Source organism: Notothenia rossii, assembly GCF_949606895.1.
Source record: "Notothenia rossii genome assembly, chromosome: 6".
In the NCBI taxonomy this organism is placed as follows: domain Eukaryota; kingdom Metazoa; phylum Chordata; class Actinopteri; order Perciformes; family Nototheniidae; genus Notothenia; species Notothenia rossii.
The window spans coordinates 69,853,502-69,868,845 of NC_136909.1; the positions used below are offsets into that span (position 1 = coordinate 69,853,502).

General features: G+C 42.0%; 1 protein-coding gene across 7 annotated transcripts in view; it reads right to left on the bottom strand.

The window, feature by feature from the left end:
- The window catches only part of pde10a (phosphodiesterase 10A), a 69,437-nt gene that overhangs the window by 23,028 nt on the left and 31,065 nt on the right, over positions 1-15,344 (bottom strand). For all 7 annotated transcript variants that reach the window (XM_079686918.1, XM_079686917.1, XM_079686916.1 and 4 more), the window contains one exon: positions 1,617-1,748. In XM_079686918.1, the coding sequence (XP_079543044.1) occupies positions 1,617-1,748 (132 nt within the window). The remainder of the gene's footprint in view (positions 1-1,616; positions 1,749-15,344) is intronic.

Sequence of the window (15,344 nt, forward strand, 5' to 3'; positions counted from 1 at the left end):
TGTATTGAAAAAAACATATTATTTGGTCTTCAGTGTTCGGTATTCAACATAATCGCTATATACAATAATCCTGACTAAAAAGGTAAAATAAAGACATCATGTAAATAATACACACATGATAATATTGTGTTAGTAAATGATAGGGCTTGTAGATTTGTCTGCCTACCTTTGTACTTAACATTGTTATTTTTTTAAGGTTAAAGTTACAGAATCTTTCTCCCAACACTTATATTTTGATTGGAATTTATTTGACAAAGAAATGTTCTATAGATATTGCGATGATATTGTTATTGTGCCTTATTTTGTGTGGTGATCTGACACCGTTACAGCCCCACTTTGAAAAACCTGGGTTATCAACTAAGAGCTGAGAAAACCCAACCTTTGCACTGAGGGAGTTGTGTTTTACGAGACACATGATAACTAAAAATGTGTGGAAAATGAGAAATGTTAGACGAGAGTCTCTTGCGTTTCTGCGATGAAGTTTTGAGTATTAGCATTCTGCTTTGCATCGGTTGTTTATACATGAGTGAAATGTAACCTAGTTGGTGCCAGGAAGGATGATTAACGTGAGGGTGTCTATTTTGAGCCTGTCAACCTAAACACACACGCACATAAACTGTACGAAGGAAACGGTTTTAAACGCAGGCTCTGATTGGGAAATGAATGTCTCTGCATGGCAGCGATGAACATTACTGTCTGCAGACCTCATGCAGAAAGCAGCTCCAAAATGTGACGAATCCATCTTCCGCCAGTTTCCCCCTTCACTTCAACACACCCAGAGCCAGAGCAACCCCTCCCACCACCACCACCACCCTCCCTACCCCTCCCCTGGGCCCCCTTCAGCCGGCTGCATGTCTCTGGAGGTCGCCTCTGACGTCAGCAGCTCGACTGGGCAGAGTGCCAGCCCTGTGGGCCCTTGATGGATGCGGTTGGTCTGAGAAATAGTCCGCTGTGTGTGGACCGAACGGAATAGACTCAACTCGGCCCGCTCAAACACATCTAATGACCCGTAAACACCCGACAGGCCCTTTCCCGCTCCCTTTCTTCTGTCTATCACACACACTGACAATTAGAGGAGACACATGTGAAGATGAGTGACTTGTACAGCAAATGGCCGGGATATTAAATGGAGGGCTGGTTATTCCTGGGAGAAAATATTCCTTTTTTTTTTTGCGCAATAAAATCAAACGACTGACATGGCTGCATTTGTGGTTGACTAGTCTGGAATTTATATGGGATTATTTGCCCAAATGTAACCAAAACAAAACATCACAGAAATTACAACCATGGGTCCATATCCTGGAATCCGCTGACCCAATCATTATGTCACAGTGATCCATGGAGCTGCAGCATGTGTGTGTGTGTGTGTGTGTGTGTGTGTGTGTGTGTGTGTGTGTGTGTGTGTGTGTGTGTGTGTGTGTGTGTGTGGGTGTGTGTGTGTGGGTGTGTGTGTGTGTTTCCGTGTTTGTCTCTGCATATGTGTGTGTGTGTGTGTGTGTGTGTGTGTGTGTGTGTGTGTGTGTGTGTGTGTGTGTGTGTGTGTGTGTGTGTGTGTGTGTGTGTGTGTGTGTGTGTGTGTGTGTGTGTGTGTGTGTGTGTGTGTGGAAGTGGGTTACCTGCAGGCCTGCTGCTGGTCTTCCTCTTCAGCCATCTGTCCAACGTCTCTGCGCTCACACTCTCCAACACAAAGTCGTCCAGCATCTGCGGGTGCAGCGAGAGGTAGGCCTTCACTTTCTCATCGGTCAAGCCTGAAGAGGAAATAAGTAAATTGTATTTTAGCCCACGCACTGCAGCTTTATTTATCACAATATGTCCAAATTAAAAATAATTCTGGGAGATGTTGCAGAAAATGTTGGAAATTCTGGAGAAGTCTGAAGGAGAGAAGACTAATGTATAAGAGGATGGAAACAAAACAACGTCATATGACAAGCTGCCAAAGGTCCACAGTGTTCCAGACAATCACCCAAACGAATGTACAGGCCAGAAACAGCCGAAGGTCATCTCTTGCTCTGACTGCGAGGTGAGAGCGGCAGCAGCGCCCATGTTCCAGCTAAAGCTTTCAGATAGCCGAGCTAGCTCACATATGTTTACTGTAAAGCTGCGTCTCCTGGGATAGGAGCCCCCAACAGAGGCAGCAGGATAAAGGAGGACTTGATTGTGCTTAATAGGCAATTAGGTTCTTGAGAGCCTGCTAAGTGCTGCTGTTTACTGTCTTTGTTGTCAGGGAAAAAAGCCATTTAACAGACCATCGTTGAGGGAAAGCTGTTTTTAAAACACCCGCTGGCGTCTGAGAGGCCGTCATGAAGCCCTGAGATACCATCGTGTTCAGGTCACTCACCAAAACGGAGTGTGTGTCTACGACAAAGACCTGTAGCTTTCTAAATTCAGCCATGAGACATCATTGCATCATGAGACCGCCGACACAGATCTGATATAAAATGGAACTGAAAGTAATAATTCCTGGAAGAGGAATAACAAAACCTATGCCCGTGCTAAATTGACATTTTACGACTCACAGTAATTGAGCTATGATAACGATAAGAGTAGAAAGCCGATCGTTGTATTCAGACAGCCGTGTCCGTTGTACTTTTATTTCGCTCTCTCACGAAATGCCAGGTTATCAGCAGCACCTGTGTATAATCCCTTCAGGTATAAATCACAGGAGGAGATGCAGCTGGAAGGCAGGTGTTCACCCGTCAGAGGCACGAACACACACACACACACAATGTTTACTTAAATAACTTGATAATCTTGATATTAGGGTGTTGACTAACTACAAACTTGTGGAGGGAAGCGAAAACAGGTAGCTGCAGGTAAAACATGTTTAAAAATCGCATTTGAGCAAAAATTCTGACTTTGAATTGAAATTAAGGAATCAAAGTGCTGCCGATTGGTTATCCGTCACAGCAGTTCCCTTCGACCTTTGATCTATTATCCCAGAACGAATAATTTGATGTTCAATTACGATGGATCATCTGCTCGGTGTGTGTGGGCTTGTATGTGTAGGTCGAGCAGGGCTTGTGGTTGCAGGCAAATAAGGCAAACAGAGGTGGGGGTTAGTTCAGGGGGTGGGGGACGCTGCGGTCTGACACTGTCCAGACACAAGACACAGATCTTCAGGAGCGAAACGCCTCACGAGACTCCTGGCCAGCTCTGACGCACATCGGCAGGATACGGCTTAATAAAACAGACAAAGTTAAGGGGGGGTGGATGGAGCTGCAGGGGACAGAAAGACACACAGAGAGGAGTAAAATGAGAACGCAGCAAAATACCCTTACGACTTTGTCCTATTTGAAACACAAAGGAGGCACTGTGATTAGTGACACTACAAAAAAACGAAAAAAACAAGGGGGCTGTGTCAATTTATGAATACAGGTTTTGTGTCGAAAATTATTAAGCTATCATTATGTGTGCACATGAACAGAAATAGTCAAATGTCCTATTTCCATGGGGCAAAAACCAACTGCAGTGTTTCAAATTTTACAGTGGGCACTTTATGGTTGCTTAAATGGTGTACATCCCTGTGCTGAAAATGGCCGGCCCACACGAGTAGATGAGAGAGAAAAAGAGCGTTTGTGAAACCTTATTGGCAAGAAACGACAAAACCATGATTGTCTAGAACAGCCACTTAACTTCTCTAGCTTCGGCCGATGGGCAAGAATGTGGAATAAAATAATAAGAATAATAAAAATATAAATAAATGTATATATATATATATATATATATATGTATATATATGTATATATATATATATATATATATATATATATATGTGAATAAAATTACGAAAACATTTCTACCCACATCTTAAGACAAGGGATTTACCTACGTTCGCTATTTTTGTTATAGTCAACAAATCACAAAAAAGTACCAACATTAGTCCATCTCCCAAACTTCCCCAACACATCTATCGTTGTCACTTTTAAGCTCATGTGTTCAAACTACACAGACCCAATATCAATATACATTAAGATGATTTGATGTAAAACAATATCACAATGCATTATTGGAAGGCAGTGCACAAGAAAGCCTTCAAAGGTTGACTTCCTCTCAAGTGAATGTCTATTTTTGAAAATGCTCGCAACTGCTTTAAGCATCACTGTTAGATTCATTAGGTATTATCATCAACATTTATCAGTTTAGAACAGGGGTGGTGAACCTCCGGCCCATATACGACCCGCGAGACCATTTGGCACGGCCCTCAAGGTCATTTATAAACAATGCAAAAAAGAAAAAAATTAAAGAAATCTAGACCGCAAAAGAATTAAACAAGCAAGTGCCTGTTTTTCCTGGCCACGGTCAGGGTCCTTGAACACAACACAAGCCTAACGTGTCATCACCATAGACTGTGGCCGTTTCTCAATCACGAGGAAACTGGCTTCCAAGCCAATATTTCAAGGATACTACGTCATCGAGTGCCGCCAAGGACTGTTCCAATCTCCAGCATACTTGGAATTCCACCGAGCCCACGTCCTTGGTTTGGGGGTAATTTCGAGGCTGCACATGGGTAGACTTCGCGTCCTTCAAATCCCCACAATGGTTTGCGCACGGACCAATTTCAAAAACCCTTGCGGAGAATGGCTGAACCGACGCAGCACAGCACACATTTAATGTAAGTATGTAGTGGCATAGAACATGTGTTTGTAAAATATGTTACTTTGTTGCATGTGTTATCACCAAAAATGTGTTCCGTGAAAGTAAAGCAAGTTCATAATTAGACATCGTGAAGTATTTATTTTCGGTACAGTTTATGTTGAAACCTTTAGAGAGAGTGGCACACTTGTTAGCGTGTTCCATTCTTCTTTGTCTTCCGAAGCCGTGGCTTGGAAGTATACTTGCTTCATTTCTGAAGGATGTGACTTGGAAGTATGCGACTACCAAGCCAGTATCCTCGCGATTGAGAAACGGCCAGTATATCATCACGTCATCACGTGGTATATGTCTCGTCTGACAGGGGTGCAGTTCTGACGGAGAGCACCAGAACGCCGCTCCGGGCCGGGACTTCACAAATTGCAGTAGTGGCACCCATAAAGAGCCGCACACATGCCGCAGTTTTTGCGTGGCTGTGTCTTTAGTTGTAAGCCCAGTGGTGATCTGTTCATATGTCACACTGATCATACAGTCAATACATTTGTTGTTATTAGCATCTGGTTAGCTAGCTATGCTAACGAATATAAGCAGTTTTTTCTCCAACCAGTGAGGTAAAGGCACATCTTTATATGATCAATTATAGTTATAAAAACACAAGAGAATAAAGTGAACAGGTATAAAATACTATATGACAGTAAAAAAAAATGTTGTTAATAAAACAAGAATACAGTTTGAAAGGGGAGTGATTTGTAAAATATCCATAAAGAAAAATACAATCTGTTTACAGTTCTGTTTCATATGGATGTTGAGAGATGTATCCATAGATCTCTTCATTTTGCTCTCAAAGTGCACCAGATTGATGCTTTTAACTTCAACATTTAAAACAAAAATCTTCCCGGGGGAGCATGGGACCCCCCTAGAGGAGGTTAAGTCCCCCCCGACTTAAATCATGTTCACATGGATAGGAAACTAAATACATTTGCACACATCTTGTGTCCATATCTTTCTGTTCTGGTGGTCATGCCACACCGTGCACGTGCATGCATACGCGAGTCATGGTAAGATATCTGGATTAAGAGGTTGCTTTTTCTTTGCACAGCAGGAAAGAAAGGCGAAATGAATGGGATGTGATTTTAGTATTTTTAAGAAGAGGTCAATCATTTGTAAGGCCCTCGGAGGATGTTGAAAACATTTAAATGGCCCTTGAGAGGAAAAAGGTTCCCCACCCCTGGTTTAGAAGAATGAATCACGAGGTACTAGTAATGAGTCAGGTCTAGGGATGGGTATCGTTAGGATTTTATCCATACCGATACCGCTTATTGATACCGGTATTTTTTAATACTCTTATCGATACTTTTCAATAATTTGGTGCTCAAAATTATAGACATGATACTGTAACAAGATGTGAAGATTAAACAACAGTCATTTTATTGTAATTTATTTGTATTTATTACTTAATGTAACTTTTTCAATGTCATACCAAGCAGGTATGAGTGTGTTTGACGGTGTCTCTTGAAGGGGGGAGGTTATTAGGGGCAGTTCATAAATCCATGTAAACATGACCATTATTCAGTTAAAACGAGACGCTGCATGTGCACCTCCTAAACCGGAAGCTCCGGTCGGCTAACCATTATAATCTGTTTATTATTTATAATTGTAATGATGGATTATCAGTAATCATTTTAAAGTTAACATGAATTAATGCTTTGACAAGTGTGCAAACAAGACGGCAGGCGAAAACCCTTTTAAAATGCGTGTTTTCTGAATGGAGATCAGATCGATCAGGCTAAACTAACCTGTAGCTGCTCCGTCCACACTCACAACAGCGCCATACAGACATAAATAAAGCAGCGACTGTGTTCACCATGACATAGACAGCCTGTGCTTTTTACATGTTTAACTTTTGCCCAGTTTCTGAACAGATATGAGGAGCTGTGAGCTCTGAGTGTGTGCTAACGGCTGATGTGTTGGGACATGTTGCGCCGTCGGGTGCTGACCAATCACAAAGCGTAATTTCTTGACTGGCAGCAAAAACAACCAATCACAGCAGTGCTTCTCTGGCTGGTTATGTCCAATCACAAACAAGAAGTGTTCTCCCTAAAGGAATACCCTTTCCGTCCTAATACCCTTTCCGTCCAATGTGAAATGCTGTGGTGTTTTCTGAAATGCTGTAGTGTTATTGTGAAATGCTGTGAGGTTTTCTGAAATGCTGTAGTGTTATTGTGAAATGCTGCGAGGTTTTCTGAAATGCTGTAGCGTTTTGTGAAATTCTGCGGCGTTTTGTGAAATGCTGCGGCGTTTTGTCAAATGCTGTAGCGTTTTGTGAAATTCTGCGGCGTTTTGTCAAATGCTGCGGTGTCGAGTATGTCGACGCGTCGACTTCAAAATATCGTCGACGACATATTTCCTCGTCGACGCATCGCCACACACACGTGGATCACCCAAAACAACAACAAGCAGTTCGCAATCGCACTTTAAACACTATGGAGACTGAAACGGCTACCACCTCCTCCTCACAGGATTGCACACGAAGCCCTGCAAAAAGCCCCCAAACAAAAACATCTCACCCTAGGTCTTTCAAATTGAATTTATTGAAATCTCCAATATCAACGTAAGAGCTTGTTCGTTTACTTTCTCCGTCTTTATATGTAGATATTACTTTTCTCCGTTAATCTCCGTCACGTTGTTTCCATAGCAACAACAACTTCCTTTCAACAGCGCTACCTCTCCTTCAAAATAAAAGCATATTCATAAATAGGAACAGCCCTAGCGTGTTGTGCAGCTTGAGTTCTTTGCACTTCGGTAGTGCTAACTATCTTATAGCTCTCCATGCGGTTTGTTCGTGCTTGGTTGGTTAGTAGTTAATGTTAGCTACCTAGCTAGCAGCGCCAGCTGTGTGTTAGTTAACGTTTGTCAGCATTTAATGTTGGATGGAATGGTAGCTAGTTTACGTCTGCAGAACACCTCTATCTAGCCGCTACTAACCCGGAACGAACAAACTGCACAGAGAGCTAACACATGTTGTGGTCGTTTACGAGTCAAACATAACATTAGACTAACGTTAGTCAGCTTATAGTATCAATGTATGTCAACTAACGGAGCCAAGCAATGTCCAGGCCAGGGCTGCACATAAGCTGGTGCGCAGTTGTCATGAATGAAGTAATGTTTTTCGGTATTTATTTGAGATACATTATGTTTTTTATAAATCAAACAACAGAAAAATAATCGTTAGATTAGTCGACTAATCGATGAAATAATCGCCCGATTAATCGTTTTCAAAATAATCGTTTCCCCCCCAGCACTACTGTGGTGTTTTCTGAAATGCTGTAGCGTTTTGTGAAATGCTGTGGTGTTTTCTGAAATGCTGTAGTGTTTTGTGAAATGCTGTGGCGTTTTCTGAAATTATGTAGTGTTTTCTGAAATGCTGCAGCGTTTTGTGAAACTCTGCGGCGTTTTGTGAAATTCTGCGGCGTTTTGTGAAATGCTGTGGCGTTTTCTGAAATTATGTAGTTTTTTCTGAAATGCTGCAGCGTTTTCTGAAATTATGTAGTATTTTGTGAAATGCTGTGGTGTCTTGCACTTCAAGGCCACCGTAGTAATTCATATACCGATAGCAGCACCGTTTGTCCAGCGGCTTAATGGTATACCAATACCGTCCAATCAGGTACCGGCACTGACTTAGTACCGGTTCTCGATACCCATCCCTAGTCAGGTCAAATAAATACTAGTTCGATAACACTTTGGTCTCAACATCCCAGCTTCTTTCTGTCGACCCTCTGATTCCTTCCAAAATCTCTCGAGCCGCAGCTCAACAAAATGTGACCGCAGTGACAGTCAGAGCTGTGGGATATGCGTCAATGTCCAAGGCCTGGGCCTACAACGACTAATCAAAGGTGCAGAAAGAACCGTCCAACAGGCTGTGGTCCGGCATGGTTAACCCACAAGGAACTACATGTGCTCAGTCGATCAGGAGGAAGAGGCTGCTGTGGGAGAAGAAAACACTTGGTCACTGGTTTGACCAGAGTTGTGTTCCTTTAACTTTGGTAAGATGTTCCTTCCCACTGGGACAAACAATGCTAAAGATCATGGCATCATCAAGATAAGCTTCGATAAGTTTTCGTACAAATGAATAGACGAGAAGCAGTTTCTTGTGCAGAATGACTGTGAGCAGTTTGAGTACAGTTAGCAGGGATTTTGGAGCGTGACTCAGACTTGAGCTTCCTGTGCATAAAACTAAAACTTAGTTTATGTTAAGTGAGGTTTGTTGCATAACACTTATCTTACGGCACACCCTGGGACTGGGAAGCAAAGGCCAAACCAGTCACAGTCTGTCTGGGTCTCACGTCTTCATGGTCCCTGCATGAACACTCTGTTTGACGGAGAATGCCTTAAGATACAGCCGGGGGATTGTATCCATTGTTGTGTGGCTTGCAGAGATGCTGTAAACTTTACTAATGTATTTCATGCTTTATATTAGAATAGTAAAGTATCAAGACAAGCATCTGCAATGAAACATGATAATGAGTCATTTGTTTAAGGATATTATTAAGTCAGAAGTCATAATAGGAGACTTTACAGGTCAACACTTATCAATGACACCAAAAGGGGAAACCACAGGGTATTTGTAAAGCTGCGTCTCTTTATAGGAAGCTGTGTAGCAAGGCCTCACTCTCTCTTAGTCTGTATCAAAAAGTTTCTGCTTATTAACAAGTTCAATGTTGTTAGATTTCGCCTCTTTATTCCATCACACAGTCTTCATCTGAAAGCTGAAGAACAGAGATTGTGACAGGACATCTCTTAAGCTTCTGATCCTCTCCCTATTGCATTTCTTTTCAACTTGATTTTATTTTATTATTACAATTTCTAACAAAAAGTGTCTTTGATGAGAGCAATCCCATTCACATATTATTCACAAGGTATGCTTTGTAATTCCCTTGGCTGTAATTTAGGTTATAAGATGATAAATCCTCGAAAAAAAGGATCAAAACTGTTGTTCACTCTATAAAAAGCTAAAGAAATTGGACAATTTATCACCTCCAGTGTTTAAGTTTCTCACCTTATGGCATTGTACACCAGGGTAGGATGATATAACTGTTGGGTGTTTTCAGCGTAGTGTTGAGTTACTATACAAACAATTATCTGGAAGGAGGATGTAAAGATGTTGTGTACAATCAGACAAAACTCTTTTCAAATAAGTTTTATCTAAAAAATGGTTAGTTGGAGGTGTCAGGGTAGAGATGGTCAACATTGAGGTCAGAAATGGTTTGACTGGTAACTATTGTTGTATGCAATAGGTAAATGACACACCTGAAGGAAAAGGGCTGTTTAACAAGGCTTCACGGCTAAGACAAAATGAATAAGATATTTAGCAGGTTTTCTCAAAAATGCATTGATCATTTAAAACAAATGTTGCGAAAATCTGCAACAGAAAAAGTTAATAAAGGCTTGTTTCTATAAGGTCATTAAAAGGCTGCCAGTCAAACGAACAATGGGTCGGTGAACAAAAAGGTAGAACATTTGATGGAAATATGTCAATACCGTTTGTATAATATTATTTGTAAGGTAGATGACATCGGATCTGTGTGGACGGAGGAGGAGAAGTTCTGTTTTGCTATTATTTTCCTTCTCTTAAGCGGAGCAGAAGGCTCAATGGACGGTTAATCGCATGCTTGATGTGCATCATTATTTATTCGCTTGGTCAGTTTGCATTGCACTTTGCCCCATGTTGCTTTTATTATTTTGTTACAAGACACGTGTAAACCTTCTTCGTGACATTTCAAGATTTCTTCTCCATTTCCACTCACGTTTTTTATATGCACAGTAACAAATGTGCATTTTAACAGGTGGATGGATGATCTTTGAGTTTACCAGAAGGTGTTTATTGTAGTTCAGAGTGAAGTGTGACTTGATCTGAGTTGTTATCTTGGTTACCAGTGGTTTAATGCAGGAAATAAACTAATGGAATCCTTTGCAAGATTTGTTTAATTTTATTTTAATGCTAAAAGTTATACAGAGTGCAAAAAAAGGGTTGCATATCCCTGGAGGGACTGCCGTAGTGTTACGGCCCGTCCACACAGCGGCGTGCGTTGAAGCTTGTCGGCGGGCGTGTCTGAAACTCGACCAACAACCAATCACAGTGATGCAAACACAGGTATGGTGAAAAAAGAGAGAACTATTCGAAGCAGGAAAAAAACAGCGTAATATACCATCTGACAATGGCCTGTGCTACAATCCTTCAATTAACTGGCTGTTCTTTATAATTTACTCAGATCAATAGGAGACAGAGATGTTAAGTTATAAATCAAGAGTTTTTATTATTATTTACAGCAGGGGTGGGGAACCTTTTTCCTTTACATTTGTACAACATCCTCCGAGGGCCTTACAAATTATTGAACTCAACCTCTGCTTAAAAAGACTAAAATCACAGCCCATTCATTTGGCCTTTCTTTCATGCTGTGCAAAGAAAAAGCAACCTCTTAATCCAGATATCTCACCATGACTCATGTTTGACGCATGCATGCACGCATTCACGTGCACGGTTGTGGCATGACCACCAAAACAGAAAGATATGGACACAAAATGTGTGCAAATGTGTTTAGTATCCTATCCATGTGAACATGATTTAAGTGGGGGGGACCTAACCTCCTCTCGGGGGGTCCGGGGGCATGCTCCCCCGGGAAGATTTTTTAAAAATATTGAAGTTAAAAGCATCAATCTGGTGCACTTTGAGAGCAACATGAGGAGATCTATGGATACATCTTTCAACACCCATATGAAACAGAACTGTAAGCAGATTTTTCTTTTTGGATATTTTACCAAATCACTCCCCTTTCAAACTCTATTCTTGTTATTTTTAACAACTTTTTTTTGTTACTGTCATAGAGTATTTTATACCTGTTAATAATTTAGTCTCTAATGTCTCATTAATAACTATAATGATCATATCAAGGTTTGCCTTAACCTCACTGAGCTGAGGTTATTTGAGCCTCTCAGGAGAGAGCTCTCTTCCACCTGGTTGTAGAAAAGCTCTTTAAATTTGTTAGCATAGCTAGCTAACCAGATGCTAATAACAACAGATCGCCACTGTGCTTACAACTAAAGACACAGCCTCGCAAACACTGCGGCATGTGTACGGCTCCTTATGGGTACTGCAATATTTGAAGAGCTGGAGCGGCGTTCCGATGCTCTCCGTTACTTTCAGACGAGACATAACCACGTGAAGACCTATGGTGAAGACACGTGTTGTGTTCAATGAACCTGTCCTTGGCCAGGAAAAACAGGCACTCGCTTGTTGAATTATTTTGCGATCTAGATTTCTTCTTCTTCTTGGAAGTGAGAAGTTGTCTGTCCGTCCATCAGTCGGACGGACTGACTGACTGACGGACTGACTGACTGACGGACTGACCCCCCCCCCCCCAAAAAAAGAAAACTCTTCGGTTCTCCACGAATTACACAAGTCACCCAAATCAGCGTTAAAAAAGCGGGAGGCGCCGAAAAGCGACTAATTTGCATCACTGCAATCACATGAATCTCCTGCCGCTGACACACAAGCAGCGGTTTGATTGGGTAGAGCTTGTACTGGCATATGATTCGATTGGCTGACGCTTCTGCCGAGGCTTCAGAAGTTGAACATTGCTCAACTTTTGCAGCGAGCCACGCCAGCAAAGCTCTGCTTCGCTTCCCACAATGCAGTTTGGCGAAAAGTGACGTCACCCCATTCAAAGTGAATGGTGAAGCTTTCAACGCACGCCGCTGTGTGGACGGGCCGTTAGTCTCTTTAATTGAAACACTAAACTTGTAAATGCAGATAAAAGGAATAGTTTAAGAGCTGCTAAGATCAGCAGCCAGCTCCACCCTATCTCTATTATTCATCTCTATTCCCCAGGAAGCATCTAGCTCTCGGTGTGATGCTGCTGCCCTGGACAGAAGTGAACGTGTGTCTTCAGCACTCCTGTCACACTAGGTCGGGCAGCAAGGTCAACAGCAGAGGTCGACCCCGCGGTGTTGATGTTTAGTGAGCAAGATGTTCCTCCTCTGCAACACATAGATGAAAAATGCACATGAGAGAAAAAGGGAAAAGACCACTTCTCTTGAAGCGCACTCCTTCTGGCAAAGAGTCAAGGGCAAGCTGCCAAGGTACTACTTTTCACTTTCCTGACATGAGGCTGAGGCAGGAAAGGGGAGGGAGGGGCGGAGGAGGGGTGCGTGCGTCAGCAGGTCCGCCTGGGACTCCCTTGCCAGGAGGTGGGAAGAGCATGTGGTTCTTATCTTATCTCTGGGAGGGCTTGGAGCACAGCGTCCAACACTGACATTTAGTGAGCGGCGAAGAAGAAAGAAGACTGAAGATGAAACGCTTTGACTCCTCTACCACTGCTCACCTGATTTATTCATCGAGCCTGCACTTGTAAACTTGGGTATGTGTTTGTAAGTATGCAGGTGAACACACACACATATAAAGTATATGTATATACACACGTCACATTCCACAGCAGCCAATGAGGTAACCAGATGCTAAATCAATATTTTCAATCAGTGAATAAGGGTCAAATCAAGCAAACTTTGTTGCACTATGGACTTTAACTACCATCCCATCACTACAAGAGAAAACGCCCCCGCATGGCGAAAACAAACACTTCTGCACGAACATGCAAGCTCACACATCACACTCTAGAGAGAGAGTGAGAGAGATTTCCATGGAAATGTAATTTGCATTATTTCCACTTCCATGGTCCAGGACAGTCATTAGATGTAAAGGGTAAGGGCTATAAATGGCAAACTGAGATGTAGATAAGGCATGCCCCTTGATCCACGGCCTAATAGTTCAATCACACAGGCAAGCAGCTACTCTTTAAACTGCAGTTACAGACACATTCAGGTCAAACTTCACCTTCAAATCAAGTTCTAAACTTTCTGGCGCCTTCCCTCCACGACAGCCAGAGGTGGAAGATCATGCAGCCTACCACAGCAAAGCTGGAGACGCCGCCTCGGAGTTAACATCTCATCTGAACTGGTGGTTTGATGTAGCACTGCCTCTGTTCCCCCCCAAGAGCCACATTGGTGATGAGGGGTCATGTTCCCCGCTCCACATCTGGACTGATGCTGAACTCTACAGCCGCTCTGCAGAGGGGCCAATGGGGACCCGGTAATGAGAACCCCAGATCTGTGCGTCTTCTCCAGTGCCCTGCTCTTTTATTAGCCTTGACACGAGGACAAGTTGTAAAGAAATCTACATGTATGTGGCCTTTTCCCATCCCCTCAGATACCAACCCACGACAAGCTATGGGGGGTCAACGGACGCCAATGCAATGAGTATGTCATCTGTTTCTCTGCTCAGATCGCACACGTGCCCTGGCCTTGATCCAGTTCGGCGCAGATCCTGATATAAAAAATGTATTCTAACTGCATCACAAGTTCATTTTCTTTGGCTTGAATTTCCTGAGGGTTTAAATAAACACGGAAGACAGATCACAAAAAGAGAACATTTGGCTTGTGCTCAGCTCGGTCTGGAATTATTTAGACATTCAAATTCCATTCAAGCTTTAATTTTCATATTTAATCATATCAAGTAATATATGCATTTTTATGTTGAGTGTGTCTTTATGAGTCCTCACTTTGAGAGAAAGGCATGTGCTGGGGAAGGAAATGTCCAGCATGAGCACTTCCTGCTCAACAATGAAGCCTCCTTCACTGAGTTAAGCAATTTGTCGACAACCAATTGGGTTTGAAAATGCCTGAGAGATCACATTAAGGCTGACCCAGTCTGACCTCTGCTCTGACGCAACCATTAACATCCCTGCACGCAAACATGCACACGCTTATATGTTTTCCCGCAACGTGAGACTTCAAACATTTTTAAAGGTCCCAGGACTGAATCTCTGCTTAGAATTACATTAGCGACCACAATGTAAAGGAGCCAACACGTTGTCTTTCAAACTGTTAAGACAGTCCAGCAACCAGTTGCATTTCAGAACAGACAAGCAATAATAGGAGTTGCTGGAATACAAAACAGCAGTAATGGGTGTTGGTTACATCTAAAGTGATCTAAATGTCTAGAAAGCATCCTATATAAGAGAAAAATATGTTCTTGAGTTTAAAAAAAACAAACATTGGATAATGCAGCCTATAATGAAATTACTCCGTGAGCAATCACATTGAAACATGCAGTGAGAAGGCAATCAGTGTGTCGAATTAATCCTACCTTTAATCTAGATTAATTGACAGCTGTACAGTTAAACATGACATCATAAATGGGAGCTATGATACTCACACATGATGACAATTATAGGAAAAGTGAAAGCAGGTATGTCGAATTTGTATCTGGACGACATATTTATTTTTAAGACAGTCTAATGTTTAGTCAGCCGCAGCCACCAACCTTGGTTTGCAAATTCAAAAAGTGTTGAAGCTTTGTAAAATCTCAAGTCTGTGTACTTTTTTGGTCAGTTTAAGGGTGGATACTTGCATACAATGCCTCAATAATACATTCCATGACTGCAGTTCACTGCTGTGTGGGTATTTTGGCATCTTTCAGTATCCCAAGACCCAAACGGCTAACTTGTCATTACAGGGTTGCCACAAAAGGTCACTTGAGGTGTCAGTTAAACAACCAGTTCCGCAAGTTATTCATATTTCACACAGTCAGTGTAAATTTGCCATAAAAAATATATATATAAATCACAATAATTCCTAAAGTAGAAGTTCCCACATTTACATTACACTGATTACCAATACTCAATTAATGCCAACGTATGCAA